The sequence below is a fragment of the Monodelphis domestica genome, chromosome Y (assembly GCF_027887165.1).
Source record: "Monodelphis domestica isolate mMonDom1 chromosome Y, mMonDom1.pri, whole genome shotgun sequence".
Taxonomy (NCBI): Eukaryota; Metazoa; Chordata; class Mammalia; order Didelphimorphia; family Didelphidae; genus Monodelphis; species Monodelphis domestica.
Genome location: NC_077236.1, coordinates 481604 through 509051, shown reverse-complemented (window position 1 = coordinate 509051; position 27448 = coordinate 481604). Strand labels below are relative to the sequence as shown.

The window sequence follows — 27448 nt, the reverse complement described above, 5'->3', positions numbered from 1 at the left end:
ATCAGAATCTTCGCTTGGCGTTGCTAGGTGGGCGGTTCCTTTCAGTTCTTTTCTCTGGGTTTTCTGAGGAGGAAATGTAACTCCCTTTGATCCAACTTCCGAGGTAAGTCCTTCAGCCCTTTAGAAAATGACTCCGTCTTCTTCACTATCGGTCTTTTGTGAACCTGTATCTCTGAGCCTCAGTGCCTCTTGTGGTTCTTTTCCTGAGCAGCAATGTACTTGATTTTGTTGACTTGAACCCTTTCATGACTTTTGCCCTCATTTCCCCCCTGATCCTTCCTGTAAATGAGGCTGGAAGACCCCTTTCTCTTCCGGAGAATGGGTCTGGATGGATTCGTGTTTGCTCTGGTTAGAAAATTCTGGGTGGAGGCGGTGGTCTTGTGCTGTTTCAAGCAACCGTCCATTGCGAGGCTGTTTCCCGCATTTCCCCTATCCAAGGAGAAGTCAGTGATTTCTGTCTCTTTGCTGATCATGGAGGTGTGATTGCTGTTCCCCCCTGAGAGTGTCAATAAAATACCGGATTCCCCCTTGGAATCTCCGGTCAAATAGGAAGTGGAAAAATAGGTTGAGAAGGGTGAATAGAAAAGACAGAGGAAGGAAGGTAAGGGGGTGCGGGGGTGGGAAGCGGTACACAGAGGGGAGAAAGCAAAGGAAGGAAAAGGCCGTGAAAGAGTATCAAAAAAAAGTGCATTGAAAGAGGAGAACCATCAGGAAATGGGGGGCGCTGTAGTGTGGAGTTGGGAAAGAGAGGTCAGGACATGGTAGGCTTAGGGGAAGGAGTGAGGAGGGTGACAAAGTGACGGATCAGGGGACAAGAAGAGAGAAAGAAGAGAGAATCAGAAGAGGTTGAATTGAAAGAATGGAAAGACAGTTGAAGAAAAGAGAGAAGGGGAGGAGAAGAGTAGAGGGATGAAGAGGTCGAGACAGCACACAGAGTAGGAAAAGGATAGGAGTTGTAGTCAAAAGGGTAGAGGGGTCGGATGGATCAGAGAAAGGTTGGATGTAGAAGAAGATGAGAGGGGATGAACCTTCGAAAGGACACAGCAGGGAAAGGTAGAGGGGGAAAGAGGAATTGAAGATGGATAGAGGGAAGAAAAGAGAGTGGGAGAGAAAAGGGCATACAATATGTGGGATAGTGAACCAAATATGTTCTCTTACGAGTCACCAGAATGTTGAAAATATATAAGTACTCAAAGATCTTTTTTGCCTCTGGTCTCAGTAATATCACAACTGAAATCTCTGCCACACTTTGATCTGGACTCTGAAACAGAAGTAGCTTTGGAGAAGTACACAGAAAATTCTCTTTCAGAACTTTGAACACTGAGCATTCCACTTCATAATAGCTGCAATTGTTAAGCAAAGTAGATTCTCTCTGTAGTCAGTAGTTACCCAAAAAGTACAGCTTTAATACAGGGCTAGAAATCGACTAGAATTTGAATATAGGAGTCAGAGAAAATGTCCCCATAAAACTAAGGTAAATTCACCAATTTCTCCTGCGTTGTCAAATATAGTAGTAGTCGTCTCTCGGTAACCGAGGATGACGATTTTCTCTGTGCGTTTTCGTTTCTGGTGTGAGATTTAAAATGGTTGAGGTCTTAAACTGTAGTGATTAAAATCACGGAAGATATAAATTATGATAGATATAAGGGAGAGTGAGTAAAATTTGACATCAAAAATATGTTTCACTACAGTGTCTTGGGTTTAAAATCAAATATAAGGTGGTCGCCAGGGAAATATTCCCAATTATTCAAATACCCAAGTCAATTGGGTTTTATAGAGATTTTAATTAACAATACAATGAGTAATCAAAGAAAGAGAGAGTAAAAAAGGAACAAGTATGAAGGGCCTCAAAGCCAATATGGCCTAGACCTGAGTCTTAAAATAGAAATCAGACAGTTTTTTATAACTCATCATAATATCTGTTTAAGTAAGGATTTCTAATGACACCAGGCCAGCAGCATCTCAGCTGCTTTCACCAGCTCCCTCCTCCATCTGAATGTTTCAGAAGCAGTCTCTTCAGAATGAGTCTCTCCAATCTGAATGTTTCAGAATGACTTTCCAGCTCTTCCCTGAGCTCTTCTTTTTAAGGGCAAAATCTTCTCTGTCACCTCCCCTAAGTCCTTACATCTACCAATCACTGTAGATGTTTTCTAAATGACCACCCATTTTGAATTCACAGCTGAGTAGTTTTAATCTCTTTAGTAAGTCAGGGAAAAAATGCTGCTGTGTCGACAAATTTCATTAGAAAAAATCCTCTGAATAAGTTATCACCCTTTTAGGTTTAAGTAGTTTACAAGTTGCCCCACCTTTATAGGTACTCAGTATCTCATTGTATCAATTCTAAAACAGTCATGACTCAAAGAACTTCCTGTCCCTTCCATAAGCATGGATCAAAGTACTTTTCATTGTTCTCAAGGAGTTCTCTGTCCTAAAGCAGTCCTAAGTAGGGTGGAGTAGGGATATTCCCAAGGCAAGGAGCCCCCACACTCAAGTAGAGTTCTCACCATCTGCTAGGGAATTTTTTTTAAGTAGAAGATTCCCCAATGGGGGAAACCCCTAACATTCATAAGTCTGAGAAATTTTGAGGTTTACAATAGTGTTTAGATGAGTGTGCACAAAGACACTTGTGTGTGAAGGAGATTGAAGTGGAAAAGTCAATGCCCAGAGACAGTCTCACTCTCTCAGCATTGGAAGCCTGGGTCAAATATATCATGTTACTCTATCTACAAACAAAGCTTAATATTGCTTTACAAATTTTGTGTGATCTTCAAAACAGAAACTAAGGAATTAAATCTACTTTTACAATAAAAATAATTCCTATGATTTTGATCTTTAACATTTAGAATTCTTCCTATAAATTAAAATTTTATTTTTTTCCTCCACTTAGTTCTTTCAATTCCACTATCAGCAAACAGAAAACTTTTTCATTCCTGCGATTACCCCTCATTTGAGACAAATTAGTTCAGTATATGTTAATGTTTTCATAGTAAAGACAATTGTTATGACACCCGTTGAGCATAAAATGATTTTTGTTCATTCTTCTGGTACGAGAAAGAACAGATGATGCATTCATTGATTTTCTTAGCATCAAACAAATGAAAAAATTTCATTGATGAGAAAATAAAAAGAGAAACTACATAGATATAGTTATACAGGCAATTTCCCTACCAAAATATCTGAAATCAGTTCATAAGGAAAGGCAAGTTATCACAGATAAATGTAGACACAGGACAAGATTGAAATAAATTGAAGCTAGGGATAAAAAGCTGAATGTGCATTTTTTGGTTTCTTGGTTTAATTTGTTTGTGGGAGAATAATAACTAATAAAAGAGTTCAGATTTCAGAATGTAATTACTCTTACTGATTATTATTTTTCTCTTCTTAGAATAGCTGACTTTATATAGCAATTGATCATGAGACTTCCAGAAAAATCAGAGTGATGTGGGATACACCCTAAAGCTAAGTCAGACAACCAGAAATTCATTTCTTGTAATTGTTATTTATTGTTTGAGAAAGAATAAAATACCTACAAACTGGAACAGTCTTCCCTAGAGAAAATGGTATCCGACTGGCATTACGAGACAGTTTATATAAGTTATGAGCATCCAGGCTATTTCCTTTCCCATACAGGTCCTTATTTTTCAACCAAGCAAGCTTATCATAAATACATGTCTGTGGTAAGTGATAAGTGGATAGCACATAGGTCATGCACAGTTGTGTGTGGTCAGGGATAAGTGGATAAAACTCAGGGGTTATTGACAACTAATTAGTTGTCCATAGTTAGCAATGTGTTACTTTGCATTCCATTGTGATCTTTTTGTTTGTCCTGATCTTCCTTGGTTTCCTGATCTTCCTTTCTCAGGCTTAGTTTAATTGGATTCTATCCTACCTCCCGCATGAGCAGCTTGGCATCTTGGAGGGACTCTGTCAGTGCCCTAAAGCATGAAGAAATGAATTAATCTCCTTTATGTACTTCCTGTTCCACTTTATTTACCTTTTGTATTAGATCTAAAAATAGAGCTAACTTAAGGGCTTTTGCCTCACTCGAAGTATGAGTTAAGTAATTTTTCATCATTCAGTAAGATGGGTGAAGTAATTTTAAAGTTCCCAATACATTCCTGATTAAATACCTTCATTGTTTAAAATGGGGAATAGCCCTAACCAAATGTTCTAAGGTAGATTCTGAGAAATTTTAAGATTCACGGTGCATACCTGTTGATGAGTGTTTTTTCCTCATTGTCGATCATCCCTTTCATCAGGATGTATTTACCTTCCCTGTCCCTTTTAACCAGGTCTAGTTTGTCTTTGTCAAATACCGTGACTGCAACTCCTGCCTTCTTTCTATCAGTTGAGGCCCAATAGGTCTTACCCAAACATTTAATTCTGACACTTGTAAGTCTCTATCCCCCTCAGGTGTGTTTCTCGTAGATAACATATGGTAGGATTCTGAATTCTAATCCACTCTCTTCTTCCTCTATGTTTTATGGGTGAGTTCATCCCATTCACGTTCAAAGTTATGATTGTCACTTTTGAATTTCCTAGCATTTTGAAATCCTTCCCTACTTCTGACCTTTCTTCTTTTGCTTTATCCTTTTAACCTCGTGATTTACTTTTACTCAAGCCCCCTATTCCCCTCCCTTCATATGCTTCCCTTTCTGGCCCTCTTTTTTAGTTCCCTTCTTGTTTCTTTAGGGTCTGCTAAGTTCCCTCCCCCCTCTCCTTTCCTCCCTTTTTTGTACTCCCTCCTCCCTATGCCCCTTAGTTTGCACTTCTTCCTTATCCTGTAGGACAAGATAGACTTCAAGATCCCATTCTGGGCCCAGGGTCCTTAGGGAGAGCAAAAGAGACGGAGACAGAGACTAGAAGTAAGGCAGGGAGGGCATAGAGAGGAAGAGGAAGACACCAAAAGCAGGGAAAGAGCAATAAAGTGAGAGGAGAGAGGAGTGGATAGAAGGAAAAAGAATCAGAAAGAACAGAGGGTGAGATACAGAGAAAAGCACAGAGTGACAGGCAGTGATTGGGAGAGACAGAAACAGAATGAGATGTATTAAAAATGGAGAGAGAGGATAGACACAGAGATGATGAGGCAGAGAGGACAAGTGACAGTGAGAAAAAGACACAGATGGGAGGGAGGGAGAGAGAAATGGATTGGGAGAGAGACACAGTAAACGAAGGGTATAGGGTTCAGGAAAATCCGCCAAGAGTGGAGACCCAGACACAATGCAAGTAAGCAAAGGATCACCATTTACTGACTGCAGTGCTAGGCGCTAGGGCTGCCCCGAAGGAGGATTCCTGCTGGCTTAAGGACTATAAAGTCCTTAAAAGTAAGAATTAAGATTTCAGAAGGTTAGCTCAAGGCCTTACTTAAAGTTATATTGAAATGTTGTCCTAACATTTCAGAACGAGGAGTATTTACTAAAGAATGGCATTTCATAGGGCAAGCTATGAAGCAAAGTAAAAAGAAAACAGAATATTACCAGCAATTCGGATCCCATGGAATCTAGGCAGAATACTGCACAAAATGTGGAGAGTTGAGCTGTTTCTCAGGTTCTGACCCCACATTTCCCTACTTCTACTAACACTTGTATATTATGATTACTCTTTCAACTGTTATGGCTTTAACTGATTCTATCACTTCTTTTCCTAACTTCTCACTTGAGACTGCTACAGAAGCTGTGAGGAAGTCTGACCCTCCCTCACCTTAGAAGGATTCTCTCCATCCTCTCTTCCTCCCACTCCTCCTAAATTACAACCTCCACCTCCACTAAAAACCTCATGCAGGATTGCAATCATCCTAAATCTAGAGAAGAAAGTAGGTACATCAGCTTCTCCAATAGAAATTAGGGATCAATCTGAGAATGCAGAAGAAATTTAGAAAAGCACAATAATGTTGCCAGTGCCTAGTTCTGTAATTCATCAATTCATGTCAGAGGATAGTGCTGGAGAAGACCATATTTCAGAATATAGCATCAATTTAAAAGACACCCATGATATCTATCCTCAAGGGGATTTTTTCTTAGGGAGTTCTTTGATGGCTTGTTTAATTTATATTCCTGATATGTGGTTGTTTAGGTATTCTATTTCTTCGTTTGTTATTCAAGGCAAGTTCTATTTTTATAAATATTCATCCATATCACCTAGACTGCCATATTTATTGGTATATAATTGGTCATTATAGTTTTTAATGATTGCCTTACTTTCCTCTTCATTAGAGGGGAGGTCTCACTTTTCATCTTGGATATTGTCAAATTGGATTCCTTCTTTCCTTTTATTAATGAGATTGAGCAGTATTTTGTCTTATTTCTTAAATCAATATTACTTTCAATTTCAGTATTATTAATTTCTCCTTTGATTTTTAGGATCTCTAATTTACTTTTCATCTGAGGATTTTTAATTTGTTCATTTTCTAGTGTTTTTTTTTAATTTTCAAGCCCAATTCTTTGACCTCTTCCCTCTTTACATTGTGAATATATGAACTCAAGGACATAAATTTCCCCCTGAGAACTGCTTTGGCTGCATTCCATAGATTTTGAAAGGATGTCTCATCATTGTCATTTTCTTCAAAGAAATTATTGTTTCTGTGATTTGTACTTTAACCAATTTTGGAGAATCAGATTGTTTAATTTCCAGTAAATTTTGGAGTGGCCTCTCCATGTAACCTTACTCATTGTTGTTTTCATTGCATTGTGATCTGAGAAGGTTACACTGATTATTCCTGCTCCTTTGCACTGGTTTGTAATCTAGAGTCAGCAGCCAGTAAAATGAGAATCTTCTTTCAGGGAAAAAATGGTCAATATTTTTTGAAATAGCGGTTAGGAGGAACAGAATGACAGGAATTAGAGCAGGATCTAAAGAGGATAGATATCATGGGTGTCTTTTAAATTGATGCTATATCCTGAAATATGGTCTTCTCCAGGACAATCCTCTGACATGAATTGATGAATTGCAGAACTAGGCACTGGCAACATTATTGCGCTGTTCTAAATTTCTTCTGCTTTCTCAGATTGATCCATAATTTCTATTGCAGAAACTGTGAAAGTCAATAACCCCTGAGTTTTATCCACTTATGAGAATCCAAGAGAGCTGGCTATCTCCAACAAACACTCCCAATCCTGGTTGCCGCACCACGGAAGGTCAACGTGCTTAGAGATCGGTATGGCCACTAATGTGATTGTTTTCCAACGTCCGTATGAAAAAGTTCTGTTGCCACGTGGTTGATCCTTGAGCTGGAAATCTCGAATCTGTAGCTCTGGGGTTTCGTGGCGTACTTCCAGGGGAGGAAGAAGGGAGTTTCCAGACTTGGGATTTCATGATATGGCCTCTCCTGGAGCACTCAGATTGCAATGTGGAGCCTGACGTGTTGGGGGCTTAGTTCCCGAATTGAGCACATTGGTGTCCATAGGCGTTCATGCTGGGACCCCATCGTGACATAGACGGTTCTTTTGAAAGGCAAGGAAGTTACCACCAGGCTGAACATAAGAGGCGGGGCGTTCCTAGAAATGCCAAGGTTAGGATTTGCGCGTGTGCCAGGAGGGTGTCTTTGCCGCAAGGTGGGAAACAACATGTTCCCCGATGTCCCACTGAAGAATAAGGGGCGAAGCCAGAACCATTTGAGGATGGCCAAGGATGAGCACGTTCCCAGAGAGATTCATCGGGCATGCCCTGTGCGAAATCTACGACAAGGACACACTCTCTGTCCAATTCACGTAGTTGTTCCGGGGCCGTTGGATCTATGGCCCCGCCAACTCTAGTGATGAACCCTCTCAAAAGAGGCTGCTCTGCTGGCTAGGCGGAAAGGTCAAAAATGGTCCCCATGTGGGGCGATTTCAGCGAGGACTCGACCTAAGGCTTGGAGATTCGCAGCTGCGCGTGCTTGGCGGCGGAATCCGGCAGCGTGGTTTGGAACCTGGGTGTTCCTGGAGAGGACCAAATGGTGGGACCTCATGTTCCTTTCCAAAGACACGAAAGGGATCCATGGCGAAAGAAGAGGGAGCGTCGGTAGCAATGCCAACGATGAGGCTGGGGAGGCGCCCGAAGGGTTTCTTGGCAGGAGACTTGGAAACATCGGGTCGCCGAAGAAGCAGAGAAGGAGGGCGATGCTTTGCGCAACATTTGGGCAACCTTTAACGGAAGAGGTGGGCCAAGAGAATGGCACTGGGCATTGCAGCTATAAGCAAAAAAGTCAGAACGATGGCAGGGATGAATTTTCTCGGCGATTCCAAGAAAGTTCCAGGGCCACGTTGACAAGCACAGCTCCGCTCCTGATAAACGATCTCGAAAGGGTCCGCTATGACTGGCAGCTGCAAGAGGACGAGGGGGGACCGATGGGCCCATTTCGGGAGAACCGAACTCATGGCTTGGAGATGCACGGCAGGCATCTTCCAGCGTACCTTGGGAATGCAACTGCCATGGGTTTCACAGGCAAGCTTTCCTCCCGCACACGGGGGAATGGCTTCCTTGCAGCAGCTTCTCCACCATCCAGGCTCCGCACGGTTCAGCCTTGCTTCCGACGTCCAACAGAGACGGGGGCCCACGTGTGGCTTCAGGAGGAGAATCCGAAACATTGGGTTTCCCAAGTGGTGGGCCAGGAAACGGCCCCCAGCTTTGAGAAGGGTCTCGCACAGCATGGGATTGTTTCCAAATGTCTCCGTTCAAAGTGGTGCCGGCAAGGGGCTGCTCCTTGAGATGGCCATGCCCCAGGGTGGCTCTGGGGTTTCCTGGCCTACTGCCCCGGGAGGAAGAAGGGAGCTTCCAGACTCGGAATTTCGTGACCCGGCCTCTCTTGGATCGCTCTGACTGCGAGGATATTGGTGGTGCTTAGTTCCCAATTTGAGCACATTGGTGTCAATGGGCGTCCGAAGGGGAGGGGACCGAATCGTGCGACCGAATGTTCTTTCGAAAGACACCAAAGGTGTCCGGGGTGAATGCCGAGGGAGCGTTCCTAGCAATGCCAAGGACAGGATTTCGGAGGGTGCCAGAAGCGTGTCTGTGCAGGATGGGTTGGAAACAACTTGTTCCGCGCGTCATCCCCCCGAAGAACGAGGGACGAAGGCAGAACCATTTGAAGAACACTACAAGGAATGGGAAGGTTCCAAGAGAGTTGCATTGGGCACGCCGGATGAACTATTTCACCAATTGAAGTAGTTGTTCCAGGCCTGATGGATGCAACAAGAGCGACCCTAGGGACGAACGCTCTCCAAAGTGGCCGCTCTGATCGCCAGGCCAAATGGTTAGCAGTGGTCCACATGGTAGGTGATTTCGGTGAGGACTCGGCTTCATGCTCAAGGATTCCCAGGTGCCTGTGCTTGGTGGCGGAATTCGGCACCATGGGTTCAATGGGTGTTCCTGGAGAGGACCAAATGGTGGCATAGCGCGTTCTTTTCAAAGGACGCGATGCCAAGGCTGGGATGGGGGAGTGTGCCCGAAGGGTTTCTTTGCTGGATGGGCTGGAAACAACTTGCTCCACATGGTATCGCTGAAGAAGGGGCAAGGGGTGTTCCGTCCCCCACCTTGGCATAGCGTTGGCGGAAGGGCAGTGCTAAAGGGAATGGCACTCAGCATTCTACGTGAAAGGAAAAAGGAGAAACGAGGTGACTGATGAATTTCCATTTCATTTCATCCTCTATAGACTTTTTCAATTTTTTTGATATTCCACATGTAAATGAATGCAGAATTTGTTCTTTCCAATTCAAAAAGAATGAACAGAAATCTATTTTATATTCAAAAACTGTCATAACAATTGTCTTTACTAAGAAGTCATTAACAAATACTGAACTAAGTTATTTAAAATGTGGAGTAATAAATTAATCTAAAAGATTAAATGTAATTAAGTGAAGATTCCTAAAGGAATTAGGAAGAGATCAATATCATAGGGATTATGTTTTCATCATATAATTACATTTAATCTTTTAGATTATGTTTTGAAAATGATACCAAATTTTATAAAGCAATATTAAATGTTATTTGTACATATCAAATGTTTTCTAGGGAGGATTTGTTGAATTTCCTCTAGTTTATTTTAGACAGTTTCCTATAACTTCTATAGTTATTTTAAATTTCCAGCCCATTATCAAAAGTTCTATTTTTTGGGTAACTATTGACTACAGAGAGAAGATACTTTGCTCAACAATAGCACCTATTACATAGTGGAATGCTCAGTATACTAAGTTCTGAAAGAGAATTTTCTCTGTGCTTTCCCAAAGTTACTTCTGTTTCAGCATCCAGTTCAAAGTGTGGGCAGACATTTCAGTTGTGGTATTATTGAGAGCAGAGGTGAAAAGTGTTGGTGACTATATATTTTCAACTTTCTCATAGCTGGTAAGATACCACAGTATTCCACTTATTTTATTTTCTATGTGGCTATTTTTAAATTGATTACATAGATATATTCATTTAATATCAGATATATTACATAGAAATTGTATTACAAGGAAATTATATTTATTAGATTATGTAGAAATATTATATAGAAATTAATGTTATTCCATATAAAGTAAGTCAATATTGTTAGTGTTATTACAAATTTAAGTTACTTAAATAGATTTACTTTTACCACAGTCTTGTCGATTTATTTGGTCTTTAATTAGTGTTACTGAAGTCATCCAGCAGTCACTTTACCTTTTAGAAATGGTAAATGGTTCTTTAAAACTCTAAATAAATTGAAGGTGCTTCCTAGTTTGCCTTCCCTAGGATATTTAGAAAAAAAGAGATGGAGATGACAAGTTCTTCCAATTTAAGCATTCTTCCTGATACTGTTTTTAGTGGTGTGTAAGGGGTGAGGGGTTATTTTTTAAAGGATTGGACTTGATTATTTAAGAGTGTGGTTGCCACAAATTTATATTATTCCAAAGAGATTTATTTACTTATTTACAAAATGTTGAAAGAAAGAATAAGAAATCAGAGAGAGTATAAGGTAAAATATCTAGCCTAAGCACTTAGTAACTTATCTCTGATCCCTGGCTCAACCCAGGCAGGGGAGTTTAGTTTCACAGAGGAAAATAGTAGGATGAGATATAAGCAAGAGGGATGTCACGTAGAAGAGTAAGTTTTGTTTTTTTTAAGTAGGCGAAGGGGAAGGCACAATATAGTCTAAACTGAAAGCAATGCATATTCTACAAGAATAAGTCGAGATTTTTGTTAAATGCTTTCCTAAAATCAAGGTAACCTGCTCTTACAGTATTATGCTTTCATTTGAAGACTTGTTCAGTGTTGGAATGAAATGTAGAGGGAAGACCTTAAACCTTGTCTTTTCCATTAACTGCTAGAAGCAGCATCTCTCTGAAAAAAAGGTGCAAGAGTCTGGGTTGGAGATGTCCACAAATTCTAAATTTCTGTTTTTTTATGATTGTTATTTAGTTAGTCATCTTCAATTCTTCATAACTCTTCATGAAGATTTCTTGGTAAAGGTACCTAAATACTTATATTTGATTCTAAAACTCATTTTGCCGTTGAGGAACTGAGGGAAATGAGAATAAATTAATTGCTTAGGGTCACACAGCTAGTGTGAGACCAGATTTAATCATAGATGCTGGTGACTCAAAGAGAATTTGCAAGATGAAATAAGAATAAACCACCCTCTAATTAAAAGCTTCATACAAAATTAAATTTAGCTACAATTTTGCTGTGGAGTGGGGCAGCCTCCCATAGGGGATGGTGTCTTGGAGGTGGGATCTGCAGCACAGGTTTCACAGGATAAACTGCTGCACCTTGGCTGAGGTCTGGTTTCATTTTATACCCTCTTGATCATTCTACTTGGCACACAGTTTCATTCTCATCATTCATGTTTCCATGGAACCTAACAATAAATAGGAAGCCTAGTGAGATAATCAATGAAACATTGTTGCTATGTTTAGGATCAGAGAGTAGAATCAACATGACCCTTTTATAGGCTGGAAAATTCAGAGCACATATTTGCCAGAAGTTTTTATGTATAGAAAAGAGGGGCCTATCTGAATGGGTATAGATTTAATTTTGTAAGTGGGATATCTTGGAGGAACAGAGTGGGATACCTGTATTAACCCTGCAAGCATATTGCTTTCATCTATTTTTTCTGGGGCTAAGTAAGAGTAATAATCATAGCAATTCCAATAATAAGGGAGTGTTAATAAGGAAAGTTATTAGTGGGTTTCAGTGGTGTTTCCATCTTTCCTGGGGGCTGCTTTGCAGTCCCCTGTTTCCACATGTGACTGCATCAAACAGCTTGGTCTTTGATGACTCCCAGCAAAATTTCATATCTAACTGATAAACAATTACCCCTGTTCTCACAGGAAGGCAATTAGAAGAAGCAAGTTACACATTATCACTCTGAAGAAAGGGGGAACAAGTAGAATTTTTTCTGTACAATTTCAAAAAAATAGGTTTGAAGAGAAGTTAAAACAAAATGGCAATGAGAGTTCTTAGTCAACGGAAACATCAAAACAATGCCAGCTATTTGATTACCTCACCAATCAGAATTTTCTTTCTACTTTTTAATAATTCTTTCATTTGGGATATTTGTGTCTTTTGAATGAACATTATATCCTTAAATATGGTCTTCTCCATGATCCCCTGATCAAATGCAGGTGGTGAATTTTATGCTAAGCACCCACAATGTAAGGTGAAATATCATGAAATGCAATTCTGCCTTTCCTTGTTTTGCATTCAGGATTATCAATGTAATTAGGGAAGGATTTTGGAGAAATCTTCCTATTCCTACATCTCCTAGTAAATCCAAATGGAGAGGACCATAAATTGGCACATAATATTAATTCAAAAGACAAATGGTATCACAGCTGAAAGAAGAGGGAGCACTCAGACATAGAAATGTGTTCTTTCTCTTAAATCCCTGATGTGAAGAACAGGATTTTAGTCTGTGCTTAATCTGTCTCTTAGGAGGCCAGTTGGAAGCAACATGTTGCAAATCATCCTCCTATAGAACACATGTAGAATGGCAGAATGTAGAATGCAGACAAAATATTAATCCCATTCCCATAATATTTGTCAATAAATGAAAGCTTCCAAAGTCTAAAGCTTTTGGGTATACATTGATATTAGAGTAAATATATATGTTAAACTTACATTACCGCAACATAAAAATATTAATATTGATTACATGAATCTTAAGTGCAAGAAATAAGAAAAGAGAAAATTCAAATACTTCATTGCACATTCAAGGAAAAACAATGATAAATTTTAAAAATCAAAATTGAACAGGGCAGGCCCCAAATCAGTGACAAACATGCAGCAATTTCCCCAATTACATTTAGCTTCCTGAATGCAAAAGCAAGAAAGGGAAAACTGCATTTCGGCATTTAAAATTATGTGATTGTGGGAACTGAAATCCAGAGGACAACAGCAGTATTTGCAAATATCTCATCAGAGTAGTTCTGATCCACTCTGCTAATCATTGAAATTGAAATGCTGTTGCAATGTTGTTGGGTTTGGATTGCCTTTTTCCAGTGAAGGAATAATGATGGTTTCTGGCTCCTTTCTTGAAAATATTGCCTGTAATGGATCCTCATTGCACTGAGCAGGTATAAATTGAGGATTCTTAGCTATACAATTCAACACATTTATATCAATGGTTGTTATGGAGAGGACCTTATTTTGAGGTTATTCCTTCAAAAAATATGCATGGGGGGCAGCTGGGTAGCTCAGTGGATTGAGAGCCAGGCCTAGAGACAGGAGGTCCTAGGTTCAAATTTGGCCTCAGACACTTCCCAGCTGTGTGACTCTGGGTAAGTTACTTGACCCCCATTGCCTAGCCCTTACTACTCTTCTGCCTTGAAGCCAATACGCAGTATTGACTCCAAGATGGAAGGTAAGGGTTTAAACAAAATACGCATGATATCACTGGTAAAAGAAGATGCATCACACTGACATAGAAATGCAAAGGATAAGATTTTGGTGTGTTCTCGAAATGTCTCTGGGGAAGCCTATTTGAAGTGTCATTTTGTAAATTGTCTCTCTGAAGGAAAGGGAATAGAATTTGGGATTCAAATGTCACCTCCATTACTGAGTAAATACTGTCAATCCAAAAGTTAGTCCCTCCTTTTGTCTGGGACTGATTTGAAAGCCTTATCCCAATAGAATTGGATGACAGAGCATCAGAGTTTCCAATCCAACAATAGGATTATCAATACAAAGCCACCTGAATTTCAAAGTAACAAAAAGGATTAGGGAGAAATCTGAATTCACTAGGAAAAAGCAACATGCAACAATTTCTCCATCCCCTATTATATTTAGCTTCCTAAATGCAGAAGCAAGAAAAACAAAATCACATTTCATGGTACTTCACATTATGTGATTGTGGAATTTGAAATTCATAGGATAACATTGGCATTTAAAAATTATCTGATGATACCCCAAAGAGATAATAAGGAAAAAGACTTGTACAAGAATATTCATAGCTGCACTCTTTGTGGTGGCCAAAAATTGGAAAATGAGGGGATTCCCTTCAATTGGGAATGGTTGAACAAATTGTGGTATATGTTGGTGATGGAATACTATTGTGCTAAAAGGAATAATAAAGTGGAGGAATTCCATGGACTCTGGAACAACCTCCAGGAAGTGGAACCAGGAAAACATTGTACACAGAGACTGATACATTGTGGTACAATTGAAGGTAATGGACTTCTCCATTAGTGGCAATGCAGTGTCCCTGAACAATATGAAGGGATCCAAAAACACTATCCACAAGCAGAAGATAAACTGTGGGAGTAAAAATACTGATGAAAAGCAACTGCTTGACTACAGGGGTGGAGGGGATATGACTGAGGAGAGACTCTAAATGAACACTAATGCAAATACCAACAGCATGGAAATGGGTTTGAATCAAGAAAACATGTGATACCCAGTGGAATTGTGCATCGGCTGTGGGAGAGGTGGTGGGAGGGGGGAGAGGGAAGAAAAGAAAATGATCTTTGTTTCCAATGAATAATGTTTGGAAATGACCAAATAAATTTTTTTTTAATTATCTGATGAGAAGTTCTGATCCAAATAATTGAAATCCTTTCTGAGTGCTGCTGGATTTGGATTGCCTTTTTTCCAGTGCAGGAAAAAGCAAGGTTTTTTTCTTCCTGGCTTGAAAATGTTGCCTGTAATGGATTTTTCTAACTGCAATGAGCAGATATAAACTGAGGATTCTTATCTCCAAATTCAGCACATTGGAGAGGACCTTATTTTGAGATTTAATATTCCTTCAAAAAACACACATGATATCATTGGTGAAAGAAGATGCATCACACTGACATAGAAATGCAAAGGATAAGATTTTGGTGTATTCTCAAAATGTCTCTGGAAAAACCCATTATTTGAAGTGCCATTTCAAAATCATCCCTCTGAAGAAAGGAAATAAAACCCAAAATATTTCTGAAAATTTTGAAAAAGATATCACAGGAGTTCAAACATAATCCCATGAAGTGTGCCTAGTCTAAGAAAAAAAATCAAAACCACACCAGGAATATAATATCTAATAAATTCCAATTTAAATTCCAGAGCCATGTTGTTAAAAATATAAGACCAAGGGATTAATCATTTCAAAACTGCCCTTTATGATTCTTAGGTTGTCAAAAGGTCAAAGAGAAAAAGTGGAGAAATTTAGGCCAATATACAGAGACTTCAATTTATGGCTTGGAGTCACAGAGCCAATAACAAAATGTGTATTTGAATGCACCTTTTCCCACTGTATCTTACAAATGCATCACCCATGTGATTAAAAATCAAGGATTTCTGAAGGGAGTCAAGATGGTGGCTTAGGAGCAGCAATAGCTCAGACCTCTGAAAGCCCTTCCTTACCAATCACAAACTAAATGCTCCTAGGGGACTGAAATATCAAACCTAACAACAAGACAGAGCTGGAGAACCCTCCTGTTGGACTCAATTCAAAAGGTATGTCCCCCCTCCAAAGCTGAAATCTGAGAACACTTGGGCTTGGGAAAAGGCAGAGAGAAGGTCCCAGGACCCATTCCCCCCACCCAGAGTGCAAAGTCTTCCAGCAGCAGTGGGAACCACTGGTGGGGGGGGGGCAAAGGCATATTGCTCTAGCCTTCCAGGAGGTTTTAGCCTCTGAGCACATCCAGTCCAACCCAGCTGAACTCAATCCCATCAAAAGTCTTCAGAGCTCAGGGAAGGCAGAACCTGTCTGTCCCCACCCAGAGAAATAAGACTCCAGTGGCAGTGGGAACCTCTGAGCAGGCAAAGGTGCTTGTCTAGAGGCTGTACCTTGTGGGCAGGGTTGTGCAAGGCTCAGAGCATCGAACACAGGCGGAGAAGCAGCTGGAGAGGGAGAAAAGAGCCTTCCAGGAGGATTTGGCCACAGGGAATATACAACCCAACCCAGATAAACATAATCCCATCAAAAATCTTCACAGCTCAGGGAAGCCCAAGTTCCAACACTGCTCCCTCAATGACTGCTGGACTTTAATCCAATCAAAAGCCTTCAACACAATTAGCTCAGAGACTGCCCTGAGAGATCTGACAAAGCTCCAAGAGGGGAAATTGACAGAAAACCCAAAAAGAGCACAGACAAATACGGGAAGCAAAGAAGGGATAAATATGAGCAAACAACAGAAAAAGAAAAATTACAATTGTCAGCTTCTGCACAGGCAATGAAGCAAGAACAAACAATACACAGGAGGAGGCAAGTAATTAAATAGAAATCCTAGGGAATTGGATACAGACTTTGGAAAAACTCAAAATGCAATTCAAAACACAATTAAGAGGCTGAAGACAATTGGGAAAAGATTTTAGAAACTAAGATAAGTCATGTGGAAACAGAAGATAGTGTCCTGAAAGCCAAAATCATCCAGCTTGATCAGACCCAAAGGAAAGGAATGACCAAAAATCCAAGGATGAAATTCAGTCTTTAAGAACCAGTATACAACAACTAGAATTAAGTGACTTCACAAGGCAGCAGGACACTATAAAACAAAACCAAAAGGATGAAAAAATTGAGGAAAATATGAAGCATCTCATTCACTAAACAGAGGATTTAGAAAATCATTCAAGGAGAGACAATTGAAGAATCATTGGTTTACCCAAAGAACATGATAAAAGGAAAAGTCTGGGCATAATACTACAGGAAATTATTCAAGAAAACTGCCCTGATATTCTAGAACAAGAGGGAAAAGTAGAGATTGAAAGAATCCACAGATAACCTCCTGCACTTAATCCCCAACCAACAACACCCAGGAATGTTATAGCCACATTCAAGAACTATGAGACCAAAGAAAATATATTACAAGCTGCCAAGAAGAAGTGAAGAAGTCATTCAGATACCAAGGAACCACAGTGAGGATAACACAGGATCCGGCTGTATCCACACTGAAGGAACGAAAGGAATATTCCGGAAAGCAAGGGAATCAGGTCTACAACCAAGAAGCAACTACTCAGCAAAGCTGACTATATTCTTAAAGGGGTAAGTATGATCATTCAAAAAAATAGAATTCCAAGAATTTGTAAAGAAAATACTGAACTTGAACAGAAAATTTGATGCCCAAGAACTCAAGAGTAACATCAAAAGGTAATTTAAAAAGGAAGGGGAAGAAAAACAAAACAAAACAAGAAAACAATGCTTTTTTTTAAAATATATTTTATTTGATCATTTCCAAGCATTATTCGTTAAAGACATAGATAATTTTCTTTTCCTCCCCCCCCCCACCCCCCATAGCCAACGCGTAGGTCCACTGGGTATTAGATGTTTTCTTGATTTGAACCCATTGCTTTGTTGATAGTATTTGCATTAGAGTGTTCATTTAGAGTCTATCCTCTGTCATGTCCCCTCAACCTCTGTATTCAGGCAGTTGCTTTTTCTCAGTGTTTCCACTCCCATAGTTTATCCTTTCCTTATGAATGGTGTTTTTTTTCTCCTGGATCCCTGCAAGTTGTTCAGGGACATTACACCACCACTAATGGAGAAGTCCATTATGTTCGATTATACCACAGTGTATTAGTCTCTGTGTACAATGTTCTCCTGGTTCTGCTCCTCTCGCTCTGCATCACTTCCTGGAGGTTGTTCCAGTCTCCATGGAACTTCTCCACTTTATTATTCCTTTTAGCACAATAGTATTCCATCACCAACATATACCACAGTTTGTTCAGCCATTCCCCAATTGATGGGCATCCCCTCGTTTTCCAGTTTTGGGCCACCACAAAGAGCGCAGCTATGAATATTTTTGTACAAGTCTTTGTGTCCATTATCTCTTTGGGGTACAGACCCAGCAGTGCTATGGCTGGGTCAAAGGGTAGATATTCTTTTGTTGCTCTTTGGGCATAGTTCCAAATTGCCCTCCAGAATGGTTGGATCATTTCACAGCTCCACCAGCAATGAATTAATGTCCCTATTTTGCCACATCCCCTCCACCATTCATTACTTTCCTTTGCTGTTATGTTAGCCAATCTGCTAGGTGTGAGGTGATACCTCAGAGTTGTTTTGATTTGCATCTCTCTGATTATAAGAGATGTAGAACACTTCTTCATGTGCTTGTTAATAGTTTTGATTTCTTTATCTGAGAACTGCCTATCCATTTCCCTTGCCCATTTATCAATTGGAGAATGGCTTGATTTTTTGTACAATTGATTTAGCTCATTATAAATATGAGTAATTAAACCTTTGTCAGAGGTTTCTATGAAGATTTTTTCCCAATTTGTTGTTTCCCTTCTGATTTTAGTTATATTGGTTTTGTTTGTACAAAAGCTTTTTAGTTTGATGTAGTCAAAATTATTTATTTTACATTTTGTGATTCTTTCTATATCTTGCTTGGTTTTAAAGCCTTTCCCCTCCCAAAGGTCTGACATGTATACTATTCTATGTTTACCCAATTTACTTATGGTTTCCTTCTTTATGTTTAAGTCACTCACCCATTTTGAATTTATCTTGGTGTAGGGTGTGAGGTGTTGATCTATTCCTAGTCTCTCTCACACTGTCTTCCAATTTTCCCAGCAGTTTTTATCGAATAGTGGATTTTTGTCCCAAAAGCTGGGATCTTTGGGTTTATCGTATACTGTCTTGCTGAGGTCGCTTTCCCCCAGTCTATTCCACTGATCTTCCTTTCTGTTTCTTAGCCAGTACCAAATTGTTTTGATGACTGCTGCTTTGTAATATAGTTTTAGGTCAGGGACTGCAAGGCCCCCATCATGTGTGTTTTTTTTTCATTATTTCCCTGGATATCCTTGATCTTTTGTTCTTCCAAATGAACTTTGTTATAGTTTTTTCTAAATCAGTGAAGAAGTATTTTGGTAGTTCAATGGGTATGGCACTAAATAGATAAATAAGTTTGGGTAGGATGGTCATTTTTATTATATTGGCTCGTCCTATCCATGAGCAGTTAATGTTTTTCCATTTGTTCAAGTCTAGTTTTAGTTGTGTGGCGAGTGTTTTGTAGTTGTGTTCATATAGTTCCTGTGTTTGTCTTGGGAGATAGATTCCTAGGTATTTTATTTTGTCTAAGGTGATTTTGAATGGGATTTCTCTTTCTAGTTCTTGCTGCTGAGCTGTGTTGGAGATATATAGAAAAGCTGATGATTTATGTGGGTTTATTTTGTATCCTGCAACTTTGCTAAAGTTGTTGATTATTTCAATTAGCTTTTTGGTTGAATCTCTAGGATTCTTTAAGTAGACCATCATGTCATCCGCAAAGAGTGATAACTTGGTCTCCTCCTTGCCTATTTTGATGCCTTCAATTCCTTTATCTTCTCTAATTGCTACTGCTAGTGTTTCTAGTACAATGTCAAATAGTAGAGGTGATAATGGGCATCCTTGGTTCACTCCTGATCTTACTGGGAATGCATCTAGTTTATCCCCATTGCAAAATAGAATTCTTAAATGAGCCCATATCAGAAAATGAAATCCAACAGGCCATCAAAGAAATTCCTAAGAAAAAATCCCAAGGGCCTGATGGATTCACCAGTGAATTCTATCAAATATTCAGAAAACAGTTAATCCCAATACTATATAAACTATTTGACATAATAAGCAAAGAGGGGGTTCTACCAAACTCCTTTTGTGACACAAACATGGTACTGATTCGGTCAAAAACAGAGAAAGAAAACTATAGACCAATCTCCCTAATGAATATAGATGCAAAAATCTTAAATAGGATACTAGAAAAAGACTCCAGCAAGTGATCAGAAGGGTCATCCACCATGATCAAGTACGATTTATACCAGGGATGCAGGGCTGGTTCAAAATTAGGAAAACCATCCACATAATTGACCACATCAACAAGCAAACCAACAAGAACCACATGATTATCTCAATAGACACAGAAAAAGCCTTTGATAAAATACAACACCCATTCCTATTAAAAACACTAGAAAGCATAGGAATAGAAGGGTCATTCCTAAAAGTAATAAACAGTATATATCTAAAACCAACAGCTAATATCATCTGCAATGGGAGTGAAACAAGGAAAACAATGCTTTTTTAAAGAGACTCAATAAGTAAAAATGATATGTATTCCTATAATAAAAGAGGTCATTGGTAACTTTTTTAAACATTATTTTATTTGGTTATTTCCAAACATTATTCATTGGAAACAAAGATCATTTTCCTTTCTTCCCTCCCCCCCCCACCTCTCCCATAGACGACGAGTGATTTTCACTGGATATCACATGCATTCTTGATTTGAACCTGTTTCCATATTGGTAACTCTTAAAAATTGTTCTTTTCAACTGGGCAGCCAGAAGAATTAAACTTAGAGGGAACAGTAACAAACTCTATAGAATGAAATGACAAGGTATATAGACATATGACTGCATAAATACATATACAAGTGTATACTTAACAGGTTAATACTAACAGAATGGGGAAAGAAACGAAAGGGAGTAAATTTATGTCACAAAGAAGCTCATGGCAGGAGGGGGGAGAATATCAATATATTGGAAGGGTAAATAGGTTGGAGATAGGGAATACTCAGCTTTTGAAATTGACCATTGAAATTGACCAACATAGTGAAGAACAATCCAATCAATTGGGGCAGAAAATATATTTGTGCCTTATAGGGGTGTAGAAAGGTAATAAACGGCCTGGTGGGGAAGGAAGTAGTACAAGGGAGGGCGAAGATGGGGGGTAGTTTTACAAAGACTGCAAAGCAAATAAGGGGGCAATAAGAAGGGAGTGGGGTAAAAACGGAAGTAAAATAAGGATGGGAACTAGGGGGATTGACTGAAAACAAACATCAGTGTAGAAGGAAATAGTGAAAGAAGAAAAGGCAGGAAAAGGAGTAGAAATCGAAATGCTGGGAAATACACAGATAGTAATCATGACTGAATGTGAATGGAATGAACTCACCCATAAAATGCAAGTGAGTAGCAGAGTGAATTAGAATCCAAAACCCCACCATATGATGTCTACAAGAAACACACACACAAGGAAGGTAAATATGCATAGGGTGAAAGTAAGAGGATGGAGCCACTTCTATTAGGCATCAACTGACAAAAAGAAGGCAGGAGTCGTAATCATGATATCTGACAAAGCCAAAGTAAAATTAAATCTAGTTAAAAGAGATAGGGAAGGTAATTACATCCTGATAAAAGGCAGTATAGACAATGAGGAAATATCAGTACTCAATATGAATGCACCAAATGGCAGAGCATCCAAATTTCTAAAGGAGAAACTAGGGGTGCTCAAGGATGAAATACATAGAAAAATTACACTAATGGGAGACCTGAACCTTCCTCTATCTGAACTAAATAAATCAAACCAAAAAATAAATAAGAAAGATAAAAGAAGTGGATGAAATTTTAGAAAAATTAGAGTTAGTGGACATGGGGAGAAAAATAAATAGGGACAAAAATATATATACATCTTTTCAGCAGCACATGGTACATTCAAAAAAATTGACCATGTATTAGGGTATAAAAACATTGCAAACAAGTGCAAAAGAACAGGAATAATAAATACAAACTTCTCAGATCACAATGCAATTAAAATGAAAGGTGAATAAAAATTAATTGGAAATTAAATGATAAGATTTTCCAAAACTGGCTAGTTAAAGAACTGAAGAAAATTACAATGATGAGACATCCTTTCAAAACCTATGGGATGTAGCCAAAGCAGTACTTGGGGGGGGGGGCAAAATTTATCTCCTTGAGTTCATATATTAACAAAATAGGGAGGGGAGAGGTCAATGAACTGAGCATTCAAATTAAAAGGCTAAAAAGTGAACAAATTAAAAATCCTCACTTGAAAACTAAATTAGAGAACCTAAAAGTCAAAGGAGAAATTAATAAAGTTCAAAATCAAAAAACTATTGATTTAACAAATAATGGTAGAAGCTTGTACTTTGTAAAAACAAATAAAATAGACAAAGCACTGCTCAGTCTAATTAAAAAGAGGAAATAAGAAAACTGAATTGACAGTATTCAAGATGAAAAGGGAGATCTCACCTCCAATGAAGAGGAAATTAAGGCAATCATTAAAAACTATTATCCCCAATTATATGGCAACAAATATGGCAATCTAGGTGATATGGATGAATATTACAAAAATATAAATTGCCATGACTACTAGAGGAAGAAATAGTTTACGTAAACAACCCCATATCAGAAAAAGAAATTGAACAAGTTATCAAATTTTGGGTCTTTTGGATTCACAAATGAATTTTATCAAACATTCAAAGAACAACTAATCCCAATATTATACAAACAATTTGACAGAATAAGCCAGGAAGGAGTCCTACCAAAATCATTTTATAGCATAAATATGGTACTGATCCCAAATCCAGGCAGATCAAAAACAGATAAAGAAAACTATAGACCAATGCCTTAATGAATATAGATGCAAAAATCCTAAATACGATACTAGCAAAAAGACTCCAGGAAGTGATCATGAGGATTATTCACTATGACCAGGTAGGATTCATAGCAGGAATAGAAGGATGGTTAGGAAAACTATCCACATAATTGACCATATTAACAAGCAAACTGACAAAAGCCACATGATTATCTTAATAGATGCAGAAAAGGCCTTTGATAAAATACAATACCCATTCCTATTGAGAACTCTAGATAGTATAGGAATAGAAGGGCATTTCCTAAAAATAATAAACAGTATATACCTAAAACCATCAGCAAACATCATCTGCATTGGGAATAAACTAGAAGCCTTCCCAAAAAGATCAGGAGTGAAACAATGTTGCCCATTATCACCTCTATTATTTTACATTGTACTAGAAACACAAAGAGTAGCAATTAGAGAAAAAAAGAATTTGAAAGTATTAAAATTGGCATGAGGAGACCAAGCTATCACTCTTTGTGGATGACATGATGGCCTACTTAAGGAATCCTAGAGAATCAACCAAAAAGCTAGTTGAAATAATAAACAATTTTAGCAAAGTTGCAGGATACAAAATAAACCCACAAAAGTCATCAGCATTTCTATATATCTCCAATGCATCTTGGCAGCAAGAATTAGAAAGAGAAATTCCATTTAAAATCATCCTGGACAATATAAAATAAGTACTTAGGGATCTATCTGCTGAGACAAATTCAGTATATGAACACAACTATAAAACACTCTTCACAAAATTAAAACTAGATCTAAATAATTGAAAAAACATTGATTGCTCATGGGTGGGATGAGCAATGGGTGGGATAATAAAAATGACAATCCTACCCAAAGTAACTTACTTTTTTAGTGTTATACCCATTGAACTACCAAAAAAACTTTTTTACTGAATTAGAAAAAAATATAACAAAGTTCATTAGGAAGAACAAAAGATCAATGATATCCAAGGAAATCATGAAAAAAAAATGCAAAGGAAAGAGAACTTACAGTTCCAGATCTCAAACTAGACTATAAAGCAGTGGACATCAAAACTATTTGGTACTGGCTAAGAGACAGAAAGGAGGATCAGTGGAATTGACTAGGGTTAAGGGACCTCAGCAAGATAGTCTATAACAAACACAAAGACTCCAGCTTTTGGGACAAAAATCTACTATGTGATAAAAACTGTTGGGAAAATTGAAAGACAGTGTGGGAGAGATTAGGTTTGGATCAACACCTCACACCCTACACCAAGATAAACTCAGAATGGTTGAATGACCTGAATATAAAAAAGGAAATTATAAGCAAATTAGGTGAACACAGAATAGTATACTTGTCAGATCTATGGGAAAGGAAAAACCAATGAAGAGTTAGAAAAAAATCACAAAATGTAAAATAAATAATTTTGATTACATGAAATTAAAAGAATTTGTACAAACAAAATTAATACATCCAAAATTAAAAAGGAAGCAACAAATTGGAACAATCTTCATTACAAAAACCTCTGACAAAGTCTCATCACTCATATTTATAAAGAGCAAAACCAATTGTACAAAAATCAAGCCATTCTCCAATTGATTAATGGGCAAGGGACATGAATAGGCAATTTTTAGTTAAAGAAATCAAAGCACATGAAAAAGTGTTTTAAATCTCTTATAATCAGAGAAATGCAAATCAAAACAACTCTGCGGTATCACCTCACACCTATGAAATTGGCTAAGCTTTGGAAAATAATGAAGCTGGAGGGAATGTGGCAAAGTTGGTATATTAATGCATTGCTGGTGGAGTTGTGAATTGATCCAACCATTCTGGAGGGCAATTTGGAACTATGTCCACAGGTCGATAAAAGACTGCCCTTTGATCCAGCCATAGCACTGCTGGGTCTGTACCCCAAAGAGATAAGGAAAAAGACATGTACAAAAATATTCCTAGCTGTGCTCTTTGTGGTGGCCAAAAATTGGAAAATGAGGGCATGCCCTTCAATTGGGGATTGGCTGAACAAATTGTGGTATATGTTGGTGATGGAATACTATTGTGCTCAAAGGAATAATAAATTGGAGGAATTCCCTGGAGACTGGAACAACCTCCAGGAATTGATACAGAGTGAGAGGAGCAGAACCAGGAAAACATTGTACACAGAGACAGATACACTGTGGTACAATCAAATGTAATGGAGTTCTCCATTTGTGTCAGTGCAGTGATCCTGAACAACTAGAAGGAACCTACGAGAAAAACCACTATCCACCTTCAGAGGAAACACTATAGGAGTAAAAACCACAAAGGAAAACAAATGCTTGAATACATGAATCGAAGGAACATGATTGGGGATGTAGACTTTAAAAGGACACCCTAGTGCAAACATCAACAACATGGAAATAGGTTCTGATCAGGGACACAAGCAATACCCAGTGAAATTGTGCATAGGCTTTGGTAAGGGTGGATGGAGGGGAGGAAGGGAAATAATGTGATTGTTGTAATCAAGGAATAATGTTCTAAATTGAGTAAATAAACTAATTTAAATTTTAAAAATCAAGCATTTCTCAAGAATACTTTGATGCATTTTTGGGACTTGCAAGAGGAAATTGTCAGCAACATTACTGAGGAAACAGAATAAATCCAATGGTGATTTCATCCTTTTGTCTGGGGCCAATTTGAAAGCCTAATCCCATGACAATTTTGCAACAAACAGGAGACTACATTGAACAAGTCAGAGCATCAACATTGTGCAGAGGAAAAACAAGGATTAAGGACAAGTATGTATTCACTAGGAAGAACTAAAATGAATTTAACTTCCTGAATGCAGAACCAGGAAAGGCACAACTGCATTTCATAATATTTCATATTATATGTTTTTGAGAATTTTGAGAATTTGTCAAGAGGGCAGCATTGGTATTTACCAATATTCTAGTGAGAAGTTCTGATCCAAACCTAATGATCTTTGAAATTGAAATCCACTTGGGGTGCATCTGGGGTTTGATTGCCTTTTTCAGTATAGGAAGAAGGATTTTTTCTAAAGTATCATTCTAATTGAAATGTGAAGGGTTCTGTATTAGAAGGTTGGTTTCGGTGTTATAGAGTAAGAATTGATGCTCAAAAAGTAGAAGGAGGGTGAGATGGCTTTCCCCCTTCAGTCTTCTTCAAGTATATTCCCTGCCTTTACTACCCTCTAATAACTGATATTATAAATGAGGGAGAAATCAGTTGTTTCCCTCTTCCACTGTAACTATTCTCTTCACTCACAAGGAAAATCAATTTAGGATAAATGACAAAGCTTTATTCTAACAATTCTGGTCAGGGGTAAACAGGAAGATGTCTGAAAGTTAGGGTCTAGAGGAAAGAGGATAAAGAAAGTTCCTGTCTGTCTAAATCTTCCTTTCTCTCTCTCCAAAGTTGAGAGTCGAGTTTGTGACCTCTGGTCTTTGTCATAGCAAAGCCAATGTCCAGATCCAGGGTGTCACAGGAGCTGTGTGAGATCTTGTTAGGCTGTTTCTTATTTTTCTCAGGTTTCTGCCACACTTCTTGGTATCTTTGGGGGGAAATGGTGATTAAGTTCAACGAGATTTTGTATAGCTCAAGATACATTCTCTGATCAGACCTTGGTCTTTGCTGTCTCAACTCAGAGAAAGAGATCAACTGCCTTTTCTTGGAATCACCTCTTTCCTCAAGATTCCAAACCTTCAAAATCATCCCCCATCGTGAATGGAAACCTTTGCATTTCCTCCAGTCTCTGCCATTCAAAGATTTTGTCTTCTTAGTGTGGTGTCAACCTGATCCCAGGTGACTTACCTTAAATGTAACCTAAATGTACCTAACATAATCTATCTATTCTATTTACCACTCCCCCCTTCCAAGAATCACAAATCTTAATCTATCTGCTACACTAATATCTTCAATTATGCTAAGGACTGAGTTGTGAGAAGGAAAGTTAGAGCAACAGGTATCAAAAGGTTTGTACAAGGGAACAATTCTAGCCGTTAATTAAATTTGTAACCATAAGTACAATGCTTATTCCTATTTCAAACCATATAACATTTAACTATTCAGTAAAAATAAACTGTCTGATGCCTTATATGTATATAAAATTCTTATTAAAATGTAACAATTTTTATCATATCTAGATATATGCTATCCTATATCTTTTAAAGTATAATTTGTGGACAGCGGTTGGTGCTCAGAGAGAGCGGGCTGGAGGGTGGGAGCAGGAGGCAGAGGGGACTGAACCCGGCTCGGTTGGTGGCTTCTGGGGAACGTTGTTGGCTGCTGTAAGGGCTTCCTCTACCCTGCTCGTTTGTATCTCCTTTCCTTCAGGGTCCTCCCATTTGACTGAAAGGACGCAATGTCGGCGGAGATCCCCCAGGCGGCCTCTGCTGAGGATCAAAAGGAAATTGAAGATAAAGTAACCAGCCCAGAGAAAGCAGAAGAAGCAAAGTTAAAAGCAAGGTATCCTCATCTGGGACAAAAATCTGGGGGGTCAGATTTCTTGAGGAAGCAACTGCAAAAGGGACAAAAATATTTTGACTCTGGGGATTACAACATGGCTAAAGCAAAGCTAAAGAACAAGCAGCTTTCTACTGCAGCAGCTCCTGATAAAACAGAGGTCACTGGTGACCACATTCCTACACCGCAGGATCTTCCACAGCGGAAACCATCCCTTGTTGCTAGCAAGCTGGCTGGCTGATTAAAAGAGCTGAACTGCATGAATCA

At 38.7% G+C, this 27448-nt stretch overlaps 1 protein-coding gene across 4 annotated transcripts; it reads left to right on the top strand.

Moving 5' to 3' along the window:
- LOC130456221 (cAMP-regulated phosphoprotein 19-like) lies at window positions 1–27448 on the top strand. 4 transcript variants are annotated; one of them, XM_056809890.1, is made up of 2 exons: window positions 1–103; window positions 27053–27448. In XM_056809890.1, the coding sequence occupies exon 2, from the start codon at window positions 27081–27083 to the stop codon at window positions 27420–27422; it is 342 nt and encodes a 113-aa protein (XP_056665868.1). In that variant the 5' UTR covers window positions 1–103; window positions 27053–27080; the 3' UTR covers window positions 27423–27448. The 4 variants fall into 4 exon arrangements, with proteins under 4 accessions (XP_056665868.1, XP_056665870.1, XP_056665872.1 ...); XM_056809892.1 differs by lacking the exon at window positions 1–103 and adding an exon at window positions 1420–1474; XM_056809894.1 differs by lacking the exon at window positions 1–103 and adding an exon at window positions 7038–7153.

Coding starts and splice junctions, on each gene's coding strand:
- LOC130456221 (XM_056809890.1), top strand. CDS start 27,081: ATGTCGGCGGAGATCCCCCAGGCGGCCTCTGCTGAGGATCAAAAGGAA.